This window comes from Mauremys mutica, chromosome 8, assembly GCF_020497125.1.
Source record: "Mauremys mutica isolate MM-2020 ecotype Southern chromosome 8, ASM2049712v1, whole genome shotgun sequence".
Taxonomy (NCBI): domain Eukaryota; kingdom Metazoa; phylum Chordata; order Testudines; family Geoemydidae; genus Mauremys; species Mauremys mutica.
The window spans coordinates 103,151,927-103,169,786 of record NC_059079.1 but is presented as its reverse complement, the minus strand read 5'-3'; the positions used below and the strand labels follow the sequence as shown (position 1 = coordinate 103,169,786).

The window sequence follows — 17,860 nt, the reverse complement described above, 5'->3', positions numbered from 1 at the left end:
ATTGGCTTGCAGAGCCCATTGTTGTGCAACAGCCTTCACTTGATACCTCACAACTAAATATGCCTGAGCAGATGGACCAGGTTGGCCTAGACCTGCAGTGCTCTGCCATGATGGCGAAGTGTAAATAAATCTCTCCATGGTAGGATCTCAGCACATCATGGAGGAGATTGAGAAGCACAAACCCTAACAGACATACAGACTTTGGGACTATCTTACAAATGTTTGGACTGAAAAACAGGGATGTGCCCTAAATAGAGCAAGCAATGTCTCTTATAACGTAGTCAGGCACAAAAAGAAGGTTTACCAGCCCTCTCTTGCAAATTAATTTGAAAGTGCCAGTGTCCCTTAGAATGGGGGTTCTCAACCTTTTTCTTTCTGAACCCCCTGCCTCCCAACATGCTATAAAAACTCCACGGCCCACCTGTGCCACAACAACTGTTTTCCTGCATATAAAAGCCAGGGCCGGCATTAGGGGAAAGCAGGCAGGGCAGTTGCCTGGGGCCCCACACCATGGCGGGCCCCGTGAAGCTAAACTGCTCGGGCTTTGACTTCAGCCCTGGGTGGTGGGGTGACAGCAACGTGGGCTTTCTGCCCTTAGCCCCAATGAGTCTAATGCCAACCCTGTTCGTCGGACCCCCTGAAACCTGCTTGTGGACCCCAATGGGGCCGTGGTCCCCTGCTTGAGAACTGCTGCCTTAGCAACACACTGGCTCCTTCTTGGCACGCACACTTTTTGCTTTAAAGAACAGCTGAAATCGGTCAGCAGTAGAACCTTTTACTGTAATAGATTTAAACTTCCTCTCCTGGAAATCGCACTTGTTTTTGACTGTCCCTTCTGCCAGAAAAAGAGGCGAGACTACAAGCAGAGTTGTCTCCTCTTCCACTCAGAAAATAGTTTACGTTTACCCTCCCTTTTTTTCCTTCTTACCAAAAAACTGTTTGTGCTTTAATGTCAGTTACATAATTAAAATGAAAACCTCTGTTTTTGCTAGGAATAGAGGTTCCAATTGGCCCTTCTCCAGCTGATTAAGAAGTTAACTGGGTTAATGGTGGGAAGGAAAGAATCCAGGTTCCTTCATTACACTGGAGATGAAGCTGTTCATATTTGACATCCTCACGCTCCTTCCCCCTTGCAAAAGTGCTGGATTCTGTTACGGATCTTGTTCTCCTGTGCAAGCTCCCCTGCAAACTCTTCTCCTTTCATCCCAAAACAAGAATTGGCAGAGCTGGAGATGACTCATTTTGCATGTTTCTTGATGGCTAAACTTCAGCTTCCATGTTTACCATGTGGAGACTGGCAACCAACATAGGACTAACTGCTCCAGTGAAAATTGAGACAGCTTCTTTCCTTTGAGCAACAGCGCCAACAGTACTTCACTTCTATTAACTCACCATTTTGTGAGCCTCTCAGTACTCCTCTGCCCCCTGAGTTCAAGCACTAGATCATTTCATAGTAAGCTGTAAATACACAGTTGATCTCATATAGGCTGGGTGAGTCAGAGAAGAATGAGTAAATTACACCTGATGGTTCAAAGCTTTGATGGTGAGAGAAGGATTTTTTGATAATTGCTGACCAGGAAATATTGAGTCATCTTCTCTCAAACAGTCTGCCTCCAGACTGGCAGACTGGCATCACTAGGGAATCTGAGAAGGGTACAGCACTGAACTTTCAAATTCTTATGAAGCATGAGAGAATTAGCATTCATGACATGAGGCTAGAGAAAATTCACCATAAATGGCTTTTGTGGGTAACCCACCTCCTTCCTAAAGCTTTTCAGCAATAATGTGTACATGCTACTCCTTGTTTCTTAAATTCATTGCCATCTGTATTCACGTCTTTACATGAGAAACCCTCAGGAGCAGAGATTTGGGTTTTGTTAGGTAGAGTTTACCTTTTTTAGAGCCCCATATACATATAGTCCAGTGCCCCAGTTTTGCTTTGACATAAGGCATCTGGCATATACTGATCATACCAAATACTGATACCACCGAGTAGTTGAGATCAGTGATACTGTCCAGTTATTACTTGATGTTAGTAAAGGTGTTGGAATCTGACCCTTACTGACTCTCGTGCTCCCCTGGAATGAATGTGATCCCTTAATTATGTTTTGATGTAGAGTATTTTACAGTCATGATAGAGAATCAACATCTTAAACCAAGTTTCTCCTCTATTTTTTTGAGCTGTTGTCTAACCAAAATTACTGACACAATAAATAATCTGAATAGTGATTCAAAGTCACTAAACAATTCAGCAAATCAGTAAAATACATCGTTACAATTTTACTAATTATTCCCCTTTTTATTTACTTTATTGATGATTGTCCATCACTTGTAGGAATTTGTCTTCCTGAGCACTAATCACTCTACGCTTTAAGGAAGATTTTGTGTTCTAAATCTTCTCTTTTTGTTTTTGCTGGCAGCATGCATTTGGCCATATGCTCTGCTTATACTGGCTGCCAAATTCTTGGATTCTCAGGCTTGTTAAGCTGTGTAAAATTTTGTTGTTGACTTGAATGAGAAGAAAAGTAAGTGAATGATTGCACTTGTTGTTATGACCATCTGTGTGTGAGAACCAGGCCTCTCACCTTGACAGGAACTGTTAAAACAGACAAACTACAGTGTGAGTGGGGTGTAAAATAATGACTGGTTCTAAAATATCTCCTGGCACCCACATTTCATCAGTGTAACTTTTATAGGAATGATGAAAAGGAAGGGCCAAATTCTGCTGTCCTTAACTGAGGAAAAACTGCCCTTAACCTCAGTGGGAATCTTTCTTAAGGACTGGAGAATTTGGCTCTGAGATATTTCGTTAAAGAGGGAGAGGAGAAAGTTAAAAAGATGGAAACTTTTTGGTGTTTAGCAAAGGGGCAGCTTTCAAACGCTTTAGGACCACTCTACTCTTATATTTGAAATTGAATCTGAAATCATAGAGCAATGTAGACAGTGAGGCATCGATTAAGTCAGTAAAGACATACGGCCCTGGAGTACATACTCTCCATGTTCTCAACTGGCCCAAGCCCTGCCTCCTGTCTAAACTGCTAGTTTTAGCAGTGTAGTGTCCTGCTGCCTCCCTACTGCTGGAGCCTTTCCTGTCCACGGGAAAAGACTCCGGCAGCGGGGAAACAGCTGGAAAGACTGCCAGCTCCCTGCCGCTGGAGTCCTTTGCACCGCAGGGAAAGTCTCAGCAGTGGGGAAACGCTCTGGCGGCGGGTGAGCAGCCTTTGCCTTTCCCTTTCCTCGCTGCAGTGAAAGTCTCTGGCAGTGGGGAGTAATTAAAGCTGCCTTTCCTCTGCCGGAGCCTTTCACTGACACGTGTCGCTACGCACTATAGTATGGACATGATATGTTTTTCACTGTGGCTTGTAGTTAGCTACATGTAAGCTGCACACCACTGAAAATGGTGTCCAGTGTAGACATAGCCATAGAGATGAAGAAAACCTTTTAGGTCAGATATTAGTTACGCTAAGGCAGGGCTCTCAAACTCCCGGCCCTCCAGCAGTTTTGGGGCCGGGTCTCTCCCTTGGCCTGCCCTGCCGCCCCGGGTTGATATACTGTGACAGTAACTGTGCATCTTAAAGCTTTCAGCACAATGGGTGGGTGCACCCTTTCCCTCCTCTGTACACAGTATTTTATGTGTTGTAATGAAACTGTACATTGTAGAAAGAATCCTCATCATTACCAGATAAACCGAATGCATGTGGTATGACAGATAACACTTTGTATCTTTGGTTTCGAAAGCTTAAGTCTCTACCACTTGTACTAAATGAGTCTGTTAGTTGTTGTAAAGTTATGGTTGCAGCCACAAGATGGAGCCATAAAACTCTGGAGGATGTTTGACATTCCAGGCAATAGAGGGCAGTGGTACACACTTAGGTCCTGATCCTGCAATAACTTATGCACATGTTTAACTTTATGGACCTAAGTAGAATTAAATATGGGTGTGTTTGCAGGTTTGGGACCATAGGCACATCAGGCCAGTGTGGACTCAGTCTCATCTTCTGGAGAAGTGAAGAAATTCATAACCTATGCCTATAAATGAAACCTGGGTATTATGTTCAGATTTCATTCACCTTAATGATGTGCAGTACTCAGAGTATGTGTTCAACTGTATGAAGATGACACCGCACAATATCTAACCTTTTCAATGTTCTCTTTTAGCACTGCTTTAAAGGTCATTGCATCTGGTTAACTCCAGATATCTTGAAACAGGATGGAAATTGGGGAGCATGGAGTAAGTTTGGCTCCTGTTCTCGAACCTGCGGTACAGGGGTAAAATACAGGACACGGCAATGTGACAATCCACAGTAAGTTCAATATACACCAGGTTTTTTTCCTTATATGCAGTGAGTGACTGTGGGGGAATTCCTGTTAAGTTACTGATAAAGTAATGCACCAAGGAGTATTGCATAGTGCAGGTTAAAAGCAGGGTATGTCTACACTTACGGAGGCGTGTAGAGTACAGACACTGCATGCACAGCTAGCATGGGTATAAATAAAAGTATAGATGGTGAGGCACAGCTCAGGTGAGTAGAGATGAGAGCCCGACGGGCCTGAACCCCCAGGCTGTACACCCTACACAGCTCTCAAAACGCCTTAGCAGTGCCTCCCACGTCTATAGTGCTATTTGTAGGGAAAGGCTGCAGCAGTGGGGAAAGGTTCTGGCAGTGGGGAGCCGCCAGAGCTTTTCCTTGCTGCCTCCCTGCTGCCGGAACCTTTCACTGTGGTGTGTACTGTACTCCACCATAAGTGTAGACGTAGCCTGAGAGTCCTGGATTATATGCTGCCAGAATTTCTACTGACCCACTTTTTGCCCATGAGTAGATTATTTATCTTCTCTGTACCTCAGTGTACCCATCTGTGATGCTTGTTATAACAGTACAATACATTACAGGGGTCTTGAAAGCATTATATCCATTATTAACATCAGTGGATATTGAAACAGTCCCTAGGGGATTTGTAAAAACAAAAACCCCTTGCTTCACTCATTTAATGCTATCGTTAACCATTATTTTTCTTTCCTCTTCACAGCCCAGCTAATGGAGGCCGTACATGCATAGGGCCAACCTATGAGTTCCAGCTTTGCAACACTCAAGATTGTCCTCAGGATTCTGATGATTTCAGAGATGAGCAGTGTAGACAATGGAATCCTTACTTTGAATATCAGAATACGAAACACCACTGGCTCCCATATGAGCATCTCGATGGTTAGTGATTCCCCATCTTGTTCTAATGTTGTCTTAGCAAATTCAGTCCCAGTTTGATAGCTCTGGAGGCAGAAATTCATTGTCTGACAATGAGGTGCTACCTGGTCATTAGCACTGCAGGCTTCCCCAGGTCCTCTTTCCAATGTGCATCAACCTGGTGAAGGAGAGAGCCCCTCTTGGGGTGAACAGACAGTTCTACTTTCCATCCCTGGCTCCTGTGCTTGTGCTGTCAGCAACGTTGCAGACTGTTGATACAGAAGCAGGAATGGGTTGTTAGTTTGTTACCTTAGTGTCTTGAAAACATGATGAGGGAGATAAAAAAAAAAACAAATTTCAGACTTTACAACAGTCAGTGGGAGCTGCTGTTCATCTTTAAAATCAGGACATTTAGTTCAATTCCTTAATATGGATTAAGAGTCCTAACAGGCAGCCAAGTTTTAAAATTTTGGCCTCGGCAAAGAATGGATAATAGAGTTGACCACATCTGGTTTCTCAGATCCCAATAGAGGAAAGGCTCTTCTTAAGGGCAATCATAATGCATTCAACTTGAGAGTTGATGGGAACCAGGAGTTAATGGCAAAATGCCCATGTGGTTCATTTGTCTGAATTGCTCCCCAAAACAATTTTCACTAGTGCTTTATTTGTTTCTTCCGTTCTTGTGCAACCTGGGATTTTAAGAGGAGCAGATGCAGATAGCTTCATTGCTTCATTTCAAGATGTACATTTTCTTCCACAGAGAGGGGCCCAGAGACCTGTGAGTAAGGAATATTCTTCTACAGCCTGACCCACTGAAGCTAATGGGAGTCTTTTCATTGACTCCAGTGGGCTTTAGATCAGACAACTACCTGGTCTGCTCCATTTTTATATCATTATCTTGTTTAATTAGAGGTGTGATATTTTACTGGAATAATTATACCATCTTATTCCCCTTCCTGTACAGAAATAAGGCTACAGGTGCCAGTATAGCTGCATCCACATGTGGGGGGCTGTGCCATTTAACTACATACCAGTATAGTTAAAGGGTTACAACTTTGGTGTGTAGACAAGCCTTAAATTCATGAAAGTATGGTAGAAAGTGCAGTTCTAATACATTCAGGGCCACACACTACCCTCTTATGAAGATAAGTGCATATAAATTGAATATTTTAGTGGATATACACTATTCATAGTCTGGGAGCAACATACATTTTTATCTTACCCTGTCTTTTCTCTAGAGAGTCCCTTCGGCAGATCTGCCTAAAGTTAGGGTCTCCATCTCCCTACATTTGGCTAGCTGTTGTCTTCATTGTGTTAATCCCATCAAATGGGGACAGCTCTGAGTCCTCTCCCTCGAAAACGCTCTGTTTAATGCCATATCCTTTATCACACCACATGCTAACACATCTTCCTTTATGACATCCCACCACTTTTTCTTGGGTTGGCCTCTCCATCTTTTTCCTTTAGTCTTGCTCTGTTGGACTCTTTTCCCCACATAGTTGTCAGGACTGCACCTTACGTGACCGAACTGTCTGAGCCTGCACTCCCTCACTTATGGATGTTACTTTGAGCATGCCTTAACATACTCATTCTTCATATGGTCTGTCTTGCTTACCCCACTCAGCCATTTGCATTTCTGTGGAACAGATCGTTTGCTCGTGATGGTTCTTTGTTTCCTAACACTCAGTGCCGTACATTAAAACTGGACGGGCCATCATTTTATAGACTTTCCCTTTTAATTTTACTGGTATCTTCCTGTCACACACAACACCACTCATCTCTCTCCATCTGAGCCTGGCATTTATTATTGTAGCTCTAATTTCCTCCTCAATTTCCACATTTTCCCAGATTCTGGAGCCCAGATACTTGAAAGTTTGTGTTCTCGGCATTGTCTGCCCATCTAGTGTCAAGGATAATACTTCCGTGTTCACATTATTGAAACTGCAGACTGTTTCTCCTCTCCTTATTTTGACCCCATGTCTCTCCAACACATTTCTCCATTTATCAAGATCCTCTTTTAGACTGTCCTTCTCCTCACTGCATAGAAAGATAGCATCTGCTAACAACAGGCTGCCAAGCTGCTGCTTCTGTATGTTCCTCATGCGGGTATCCAGGACAAGAATAAAAAAGAAAGGGCTTTTGGCTAGCTGTACCCATTATAATCAACTGAACCTCAGAAGGCTTAGAAATTTGGTGCTTTGTCTGCTGTACTGCATGCACATACCTTTGGGCTAGCTTGTGCCTTTTGGACTGTGTGCCCACAGGATGGCATACAGTGGAATAAGAGCCCACCGTATGCAACTAGTCAATGGGCAAAGCAAGGAATGTGTGTGAAAATGAGATACAAAGAAGCCATGTTTGAGGCCATAGGTTTATTCACTCCTTAACCAGTCATTTCAGCTCTGTTGCATGTTTTCAGCTCACCCAGAACAGATTAGAAGAAAGAAATGCAATGGTTTGGCTGTTTGCACACATACTGGTGGTAAAATTACTTTATTCATGGTCTCTCAGAGTGCCTGTCTTGTTTGATGACTTAAGCTATTGTAGATCCAAGCACTGCAGTAGTAGAGAATAACGTTTTTGTTTAGGAGCAAACAGTCCAATACTCTTCTAAGAGTCTTTGGAAGCCAATGTCACATACAGTGTTGAACTGTCACTATTCAAGGTCAAATTCTTATCTGCTTTTTCAGTTTTAAATACAGTGAGCATTGAGGCAGAATTCCACCCCTTGGGTAGTGGGGCTCTGAACTGCCCAAACATAGGCCAGATTGCACAGTACAGAATGCAGCCCCTTAAGAAGTAAAATGGCTTCTTTGGATATGTCTACCCTGCATTGTTAACTCGGGTCTGTGGGACCTGACTTTGTGAACTCTGTGTTTCCAACTACTGCTTGAGCATCCACACTGCAATTTAAACTGCGGCTTATGGTTGCTGGACCTGGGTCCCAGAACCAGGCTAATGCGTCTGTACTGCACTACACAGACCTCCTGACTCGCGTCTGCAGCTTGAGTGCTGTCCACACTGCAAAATGGCAGGGCTTGGACTCGAGCCTCAGGAGGGCTCGGGCTCTGACCCGCGGGGGGCTCCCCCCCAGCAGACTCCTATGAGCCAGGTCCTGAGAGCTTGCTGACCCAAGTCAGACTGAGTTGTGTGTAGACAGAAGGTGGGCATGGGCTCAAACCTGAGTCAGAGCCTGGGCTCAGTGTGCAGTGTAAACTCAACTAAGTCACTTAGGGTTTGCCTACACTGGGGAAAACAAAAAAGCCACAGCTGTGAGTCTCAGAGCCTGGATCAGCTGCCTTAGGCTTACGGGGCTTGAGCTACTGGGCTAAAAATAGCAGTGGAGACATTCCCAGTCAGGCTGGAGCTCAGGCTCTGAACCCGGCCAAAGAGGTCAGTTTACCTGGGCTCTGAGATTCGCAGCTGTGGGTCTTTTTTTGCAGTATTGACAAACCCTAAGATACAGCCCCAAGAACAATCCATTGGTTCTTTTTATCCAGCAGTTTCCAACTGAGCCTTTGTAGAATAATGATAACAACAATTTAGCATTTATTGGATGCGGACAGTGTGCTCGGCGCTGTATGAAAGATGATGCAGGCTAATAGCTAATACTGCTGCCATTCAAACTGACATTCATAGCTTGAGCAAATGAACTGTTCAAGCTTAACAATAAAATATGGGACATTTTGTCTTCTAGCTAAAGAAAGGTGCCACCTGTACTGTGAGTCTAAGGAGACTGGCGATGTTGTGTATATGAAACGAATGGTACATGATGGAACCCGCTGCTCATATAAAGATTTTTATAGCATCTGTGTGCGAGGGGATTGTTTGGTAAGTAGCATCACTCCTGATGCTTCACTTTTAACATTTTTCAAGACTAGCTGATGCAAAAATTATCAAAACAGTCACTTGAATGTTCTTCTCTGAGAATGAATGTTTAAGTGAGTGCTATAACGCTTTGGGCAGTGGAGAGATTTCATTACAATTACTGTCACAATATTGTGTGTGATATTTGCAGTTGCCATCACTTTGCATGGGAATCAATTCCAGCAGCGTCTACCTACACAAGTAGTAGTATATGCAGTGGTTTTTAAGATGAATCGTGACAGTTAGCTTTCAGTGAAGCTTTTCCTTCATAAGACTTGATGATGATGGAACGTATAGTGAAATATGAACATACAGCAACTTTTGAAGAAAGTGGTGTTAAAAGGTATCTGATGTGTATGCTGTATCTGTTTGATCTGGCTATAATCACCAACAATTTGTATAAATTGGGATCTGCTATAATTCATCAGTATTTTAAATTACAGTTTGGAACAGAATTATAGCCCTGATTCAACAAACCACTTCTGCAGGTGTTTAACTTTAAGCAGGTGCTTAAGACCCCTGAGTTAATAGTGATGCTTTCCTGAACCAGGACCCTAATGAATCACAAAATATATTTACCTAAGCTACAGTTACTGCGATGACTGGAAATGTGTGTGTTTACCAATGTGCACTCTAGGGAAGTACTATACTTTTTTAGCTAATATTAAAAAACTATTTTTGATATCTTAATCCAAGGATTATTTGTGTTAAAGTTTGGATAAACAAGTAGCATTGTGTTTCCTCTCTGCTCACAGAAAGTTGGATGTGACAGGGTAATAGGTTCCTCTAAGCAAGAAGATAAGTGTGGTGTCTGTGGTGGAGATAACTCTCACTGCAAGGTGGTGAAAGGAACGTTCTCCAGGACACCAAAGAAACCAGGTCAGTTAATTCAAGATGTGTTGTTCTGGGTGAATGATTTCAGTGAGTTTTCTTGTTTGTTCACTCTGGATCTCTTTGCTACCATGACAAACATAGGCCTATTGCAGATAGTTTTAGGCTTAGATATTCCAGCAGACACTGTCAGGACTTTATCTTTGAGATGGGTCTGGAGTTTGGAAGTACGTGAAGAGCTTTTCCAGGTTGTCATCCCTCTGTGCTAAGATCAAGGCCTATGCCTGCCACAGTTGGCACAGGGAAGTGGTTTTAATGGTTCCCCCCAAGAGACTTATAGACCGATTTGTGTTGCAGATTTCTCTGCAAACTAATGTAGCTCATCTATTGAATCTGATTCCATGGAATGCTATGACAGTATCTTATCTCCAGTCATTACCAGTCTGGAACCTGGATGTCCTGCTGTTCTACATTGTGAGTGGTCACTTGGGAAGATAGGGAACCATTTTGGTCTGAAGTGGCATAAGTTTGCTGATGACATTCAAGCTGTTTTTGTTAACCCAGAGGTCACTGTCTCTTTCCTTTCTCGTTACCTGATGTAGGGATAGGAATAGCATAATTGCTTATGCCCAGCTTGCTTTAAAACATCCTGAGTTTTGTAAAATAAAGCCATTTATATACAGTAAAACCGACTTGCCCTGTTTTTATCATATTGACCAGTTATTATTTTTTTAATATTGCAATAAAGGGTACCTTAAGATATTTGAAATTCCTGCTGGTGCAAGGCACTTGCTTGTACAAGAAACAGATGCCACCATTCATAATCTTGGTGAGTATTCATTTGTGATATATTTTCTGTACAGGCTTAGTTTGCTTCTCCCCCGCTCCCAAAGCTTCTAATGTGTTTGTGCATCGGTCTGTGCATAAGAACCCTCCTCTCTTTACATGCACAAATTAGGAATTGGATCCTAATTCCCTCATGTTTTATTACTTAGCACCTTTGCAGGATGATCCCAGAATCAGTGCGTGTCTGCTGCTATATGGGGTGATGAATTTCATTAGAGGGTGTGATAGCGTTTGCATTGTCTTCACGTGTATAGTTCACAATATGCATCCTGTATTCAGCTTCTTCCCAGCTACCTCCAAAGCATGGCACTGTCATTCTCTCTCTTTCAAATTCTGCACCATTGTTAATAGTAATGATGCTAGGATGTCCAATCAATCACAGAATTTAGACAGTAATTGAAATCCTCTCCTTACAGTGCAATGGGATCAGTGAGGCGCAATGCCTGATAGGTTGTTATTAATTGGAAGTGGATTCACAGCAAATGGCTTGCTAATTCTGCTATGAATCATTCAAGCTTCTCTTTAGTAAATGCTTCCTTAAAAATGCCATTCATTACCCCCTGGCAGATCAAAATGGTGACCAATGCAGGAATCGCACTAAGTTCATTCTTCATTTGGGGGTTAACCAGTTGCATTAGTATGACCACCCATTCCCCTCAATCTGCTGCTTCTTCACAAGCCTGTACGTACTGCTAATATCATTATACTTCAGGACACTAGACTGAGCAAGGCACGGAGAGAGTGAGCCCAGGAGAGTGTGGACATTGAGAGGGAGGGTCATTTCTGAGAGGAATAGGCTGCTCAATCTGCTGTTAGTGAATGGAGTGGATTAAAATGGGTATAGTGAATAAAGAAACACTTTATCTTCTAACTTCAACTCAAAACATAGGTCTACCAAGTACCATGGCACAAGATAAGCCAGTTCCTTCATCCCCAGTATAAATGAGGGGGTAGACAACCAGCAACAGATAAATCAATGTGTGGTGTTACCTATTTTACTGCCCAGGCTGAAGAATATCTGACCGCTTTCCCTGTGCCTAGATGTTCCCTACCTGCACCCAGCACAAGCAGCTCATGACTCTGAATCCAAGTGCAGTAGCTTCAGGCTGTGTTTGCTGTACTTGAGTGAAAAAGACTGAATTGTTGATAGAAGCAGGATATAGGGATATTTTAGAGCAGGCCCAACTCAGAACCGGCTCCTCCACTTGGGGAAGCTAGTTTAATCAAGAGGGGAACAATGTAGAATGGAGGAAGGGAAGGACTCCCTTGATAGGATCCATGTTCTAACAGATGGAGGGGGCTGATCGCTGCTGCTGCAACAAAGAGGTTGCTCCAGGGGTGGGGACAGAGATGTGAAATGCAGACAGGTTGCAGTGATAGGAATCAGTACTTGGTGCCAGGAGGTCCACTTGGTGATAGACATCTAGATAAACACCTAGGGATTGCTGGGATACACGTTGGTACCTGTTTTTTAAGGGTGTGCAGGGTTGTAAGAGATGTCTGGGAGCTGAATTTAGTTTTCTAGAAAAAGTCTTGTGTCAAGACTTTCCCTTTTAGTTTTCTCTAAAATGCCTCCAATTCCACGCTCCATTGAAACCTTAAGGTTTCAATGTATGGATGAGTCTATGGAGCAAAGAGGAATAGTTTACATTCATTAGGCACCTGGGAACATTTTAGGAAGGGAAGGTCTATATAGGGAACCAGACTGCTGGTGCATAAATTAATAGAGGCCTAAATTTTCCAAAGTGACTGGTGCCTGGGGATGCCTCAGTTTCTGAAGCCCAACTAGTTACATCTTCAAGAGGCCTGATTTTCAGAGGATGAATACACAGTGCTTTCTGAAGATCAAGCCCTATTAAGATGTCTCAAAATGAGCCCCTGAAATGGAATCACCCAAAATCACTAGCCACTTCTGAAAATCTTGGCCAGTGGTTGTTGGTTTATTTAAATTATGAGGTGGGGGAAAGCCTGAAGGTGCTGAGGAGCACTTGAGTTAGATGTACACATTTGCCAGGGATATCAGTAAAACAAAGACCACTCCAGTCTTTGATAGTAGAAGATAGGACAGAAATTAACTGGAGAAGGGATGAGTTCAGATCACAGGGGTGTATCCTGGAAAAGTAACTGGAGCAAAATACCAATAGACACAGGGCCAAAAAAAAAAAATCCACAGAAGACTGTGTGTCAGAGTGAGAAAACAAAATGAGATAAAGCAGAATGCCTAAAAAATTCTCTCTCAAACCAATGAGAGAACTGGGGAAGAACAGACACTGGTATGCTTGGAGCTCTTTCATCTAGCCTTCTACTGAAAAAAATATTAGAAATGAGATGAAAACCCCAAGTATTCATGTTTGTTATGTTACTTCTAGCAATTAAGAACCGAGAAACAGGGAAATTCGTTTTAAATGAAGACAACTATGTACCAGATTCTAAAGTATTTGTTGACATGGGTGTGGAATGGGAATACCGGAATGATGACGATAGAGAAACAGTGCAGACCATGGGGCCTTTGCGCAATGGTATAGTCATTCTGGTAAGTCACTTGAAAACCATCTTCTGTGGGAGAGTGTGTCTGGGTTACACTGAGTCATAATGTTTTATAGTATATTAAGGTTCCTTTTGTGAAACACATTAAGTCATCTGCTTTAAGACTTAAAGGGATGCATTTTAATCCCTTTCGAACTCGCACATTGCCACTTACTGGAAATGTGTTTAACAGTAACTCCAGGGTTGTATGTCAAGCATTTGACCTTCCCAGTTATTTCCTGTGGATGGCCTAGGAATCATCACTCGCTAATGGATATCCAACATACTAATCACAGCTGAGGTGTGAACATTAAGAAAAAAAAATCAGTGTACCACATCATAGTCAGATGTACATTACCCTTTAACAACATCTGCACCAACTTTTGAAAATGTCTGGCACATGATCCTCAATGCAAAAGGATCCTTTAATGGGCTCTCAGGTGGTTTAGTCCATTTCAGAATTTTAATTCACAAATCTTTCAAACTCTGCTCATTATACGTCGTAAAACAGTCAATGCAGTGTAAATACTGTGGGCCAGACCCTCCACTGGTGTAAGTTGACAGAGTCTCACTGAAGGCAGGGGAGCTGTGCTGATCTACACCAGTTGAAAATCTACATTCTCCAAGGGCCAGATTTCAATACATTTACTCATGTGGAATAGCAGCGTATTCCATGAATGGTCCCATTGGCTTCAGTACTACAGCGGAAGCTGGCTCGAAGTCATTTTTTATGTGGAAGCTCCATTCCTTGGTCAGGTAATGAGTTGATTATTCATAGAACTTGCAAGACCATCGTAAGAAAGGTTGTGTTTATCAGGGCCACCCGGGGGGAGGGGGGCAAGTGGGGCAACTTGCTCTGGTGGCCCCGGAAAACTCTCGCGGGGCCCGGGCCCCCGGAGCTTCTTCCGCTCCATGTCTGCGGCGGCAATTCGGCGGCGGGAGGTCCTTCCACTCCGGGACCCGCTGACTAAGTGCCCCAAAGACCCACAGCAGGGGGTCCTTCCACCCCAGGACCCGCCGCCAAAGTGCCGGGTCTTTGGCAGCAATTCGGCGGCGGGGGGTCCTTCCACTCCAGGATCTGCCACCAAAGTGCCCCAAAAACCCACGGCGGGGGGTCCTTCTGTCCCGGGACCCGCTGCCGAAGATCCCAGGCCCCCTGAATCCTCTGGGCGGCCCTGGTGTTTATTGCAGAGGTTATTACAATTCTTTCCATCTGTTTTAGTTAATCTTTGTATTTTTATTAATCTTTGGTTTTAGTGGAGTCACCATTATCATTGTACCCTAATGTTTCTCTCCTTTAGAATAGGCTATGGAAAAATTTAGCGCTTTAAAGTCAATGCAACACTGGCAAGAAAAATCAATCTAAAGCAGTGATGGCCTATTTAAACATGCAGTATAAGAATCCCTATGCTCCAAGGATACAGAGATACTTAACAGCAAGAACAGCTCTAATGGGGTTAAAACATTTACATCTCTTGGGGGATGTTTTTATATTTGTGTCATGATTGTCATTGTAAGATTGATATAAGCTTTTTAAAGGTTTTATTTTTTCTTGTTTGCTGACTAGATGATTCCTCATGGTGGTGCCAAGGTTTCTTTGACTTACAAATACATGATCCATGAAGACTCCTTAAATGTAGATAACAACAATGTTTTGGAGGATGATTCAGTAACATATGAATGGGCTCTGAAAAAATGGTCCCAGTGTTCAAAACCGTGTGGAGGAGGTAAAAAAAAGAACACATTTAAAACTGAGGAAAGGAAATGCCTTTTATTTTTTACACAACACAATTCATCTGTGGGATTCATTGCCACAAGACAGTAATAAGGCCAAGAGCTTAGCAGGATTTTATTTAAATAAAGGATTAGACAAATATTAGACAAATAAATAATAAGAAAATCCATATTTGCATTAGACTGGAAAAAATGTGTAAGGAATATTAACCACCATGCTTCTGAATACAAGCTGAATTCCTCTTTGAGCAGCTTATCCCATAACTGTCCATTGTCCGTAACTGTCTGGAGCATCCCTTACTGCTCCTAGAGACAGGATATCTGGCTGAGATGGACCTTTGGTCACATCTGATATGACAGTTTCTGCCTTTGTCCCTGTCTGTTACTGAGAAATTGTACCAATTATATACGAGTTGGCTGTGTGCTGATGAAAACTAGCATGTCAAAACTTCAAGCACATAACACAAATCACACCCATTGGCAGATGAATTCCGAATCCTTTGTGTCCAGTGATCTTAGCCTCCAGTTTAGGGATCAGTGAGTACTAGACCCTGATCCTGATCAGTGCTGGTGACCAGTGTTGCCTGGAGATAGGAGGTTTCAGCTGCTGTGCTGTTTGGCTGCTTTTTTAGGTGTGCAAATTTAGAGGACACTGATGAAACTTTTACCCTTGTATTGCCAAGAGGTGCCCCTTTAAGAATATAAAAGCAGTCATTCTGGGTCAGACAAAAGGTCCATCTAGCCCAGTATCCTGTCTCTGACAGTCGCCAGTGCCAGATGCTTCAGAGGGAATTAACAGAACGGGGCAATTTATCAAGTGATCATCCCCTGTCATCCAGTCCCAGATTCTGGCAGTTGGGGTTTTTGGGACACCCGGAGCATGGGATTGAGTCCTTGACCATCTTGTCTAATAGACAATTATAGACCTAGCCTCCATGAGCTTATCTAATTCTATTTGAACCTAGTTGTACTTCTGGCCTTCACAATATCCCTTGGCAATGAGTTCCACAGGTTGACTGTGTGTTGTGTGAAGAAATCACTTCTTTATGTTGGTTTTAAACCTTCTGCTTATTAATTTCATTGGAAGATGCCTAGTTCTTGTGTTATGTGAAGGGATAAATAACACTTCCCTATTCGCTTTCTCCACACCATTCATGATTTATAGACCTCTATCTATATCCTCCCTATTCGTCTCTTTTCTAAACTGAACAGTCCGTGTCTTTTTAATCTCTTCTCATATGGAACCTGTTCCATACCCGTAATTATTTTTATTGCTCTTTTCTGCATGCTTCCAGAAGAGTCAGTTATTTATTGTGATTATAGCTTTGTTGTGAGAAGACAAAGAGGACTGGTAGTTCTGGATGCTAAATAGGTAGCTGCTTGTAATGAGTAAAGTAAATGCTAACCAGGTGCAATCTACAATCCCGTAGAATGGTCACCTACCATTCAAAATACACCATTAGCCACTTCATGGACAAGTACAATCTGAGTTGTGTGTAAGTATTGTAAATGCTGAAGATAAAAGAAGTATCTTTCTTAAGGTAATCAGTTTACGAAATATGGTTGCCGGAGGAAGACAGACCACAAGATGGTTCATCGGAGATACTGCGAGACGATCCAAAAGCCAAAGCCTATTCGCAGAGCATGCAATCTGCAGGAATGTTCCCAACCAATGTAAGCTTTGCTGTCCCTTAGAATTGGTCATAGCCCATGTCCAGTTAATGCTAATGGTCAACTGGAACGAAGTGCTTTCAGCTATCTCCATATACCTTCCTACTCTGACACGTGGCTGTTTTAGATTAGGAGCCCTTCACCATTATTTTACATCATTGCCTAGATAGTGTTATGCAATGACACAATGTCATTGCTAAAGTGTTGCTTGCAGAAACACTATTTCTGGGAATGACAGATCCCGCTGATTCTGAGATAGGTTGGGTCAGAAAAATACACCGTCTTGATCCAGACACTTGTATTCAATGGACCAGAAGTGAAGTCATATAAATTGATTTTACAGAGTGTGAATTTAACTATATAAAAGCAAGCATATAGAGTGTTGTTTAAGAGAACAAATGTCATACATTTCTAATACAAACACCAATAAAACGCTCAGCATATTTTTAAAGCTGCAAAGGTCAGGGAGGGGAATGGTTTGGCTCATGCAAGTTTTTGCTGAAACATTTATGTTGATTTCCATGGATATCCCAGGACAGCATTTTAAGAGGTTATTATTTGTGCTTCCTTCTTGTTGTTGTATATAGTCAATTATTACGGATGTATTTATTCACATTTTACAGGTGCTTTTTTGACTGGCAGCAAGTTAACCCTGTCACATGTAGGACTCACATATTTCCCCTGTTGCTACCGCAACAAGTAAGGAGTAAGTTGATCTACAGCTTTTATCTCTGGCAACCGAGTCTAGATTCCAATGCGTGTGATGAATAACTAAACAATACCAGCCAATATTTTGTAACTCCCTTCCAAAGACAAACACCAGAGAAGGAGAAGTCAAATAACTGTGCCCCATCAACACAACAAAGATCAGGGTTTAACAAGTTTGTTTACCAGCACTGACTTAATGACCACAATTAGAACTCTCTGTGTAAAGCTACAATCTTCTGTTACTCAGTTATGAGCTCCTTTCCAGGTAGTAAAACTATAAATGAAAGTAAAATTAAATTACACATGCACATGAGCCACAAAATTCAGATATGGATTTCAAAGACCCCAAATTTAAGGGTGCTTGGATCTGGAGTTTTGGCTCAGCCCAGTATAGAGATATTAGCCAGCTACAAAATTCATATCAGGATCTTGGTTATAAATCCCAAATGTTTGCGTAGTCTCTGATCCAGGGTTTTGGTTTGGGTCCCTCTCTAATT

The 17,860-nt window shown here is 42.5% G+C and overlaps 1 protein-coding gene across 3 annotated transcripts in view; it reads left to right on the top strand.

Annotated features, from left to right (window-relative positions):
• The window catches only part of ADAMTS2 (ADAM metallopeptidase with thrombospondin type 1 motif 2), a 279,567-nt gene that overhangs the window by 242,527 nt on the left and 19,180 nt on the right, over positions 1–17,860 (top strand). For all 3 annotated transcript variants that reach the window (XM_045026992.1, XM_045026991.1, XM_045026990.1), the window contains exons 11-18: positions 4,159–4,304; positions 5,029–5,204; positions 8,878–9,011; positions 9,803–9,926; positions 10,627–10,707; positions 13,094–13,257; positions 14,818–14,977; positions 16,526–16,658. In XM_045026992.1, the coding sequence (XP_044882927.1) occupies positions 4,159–4,304; positions 5,029–5,204; positions 8,878–9,011; positions 9,803–9,926; positions 10,627–10,707; positions 13,094–13,257; positions 14,818–14,977; positions 16,526–16,658 (1,118 nt within the window). The remainder of the gene's footprint in view (positions 1–4,158; positions 4,305–5,028; positions 5,205–8,877; positions 9,012–9,802; positions 9,927–10,626; positions 10,708–13,093; positions 13,258–14,817; positions 14,978–16,525; positions 16,659–17,860) is intronic.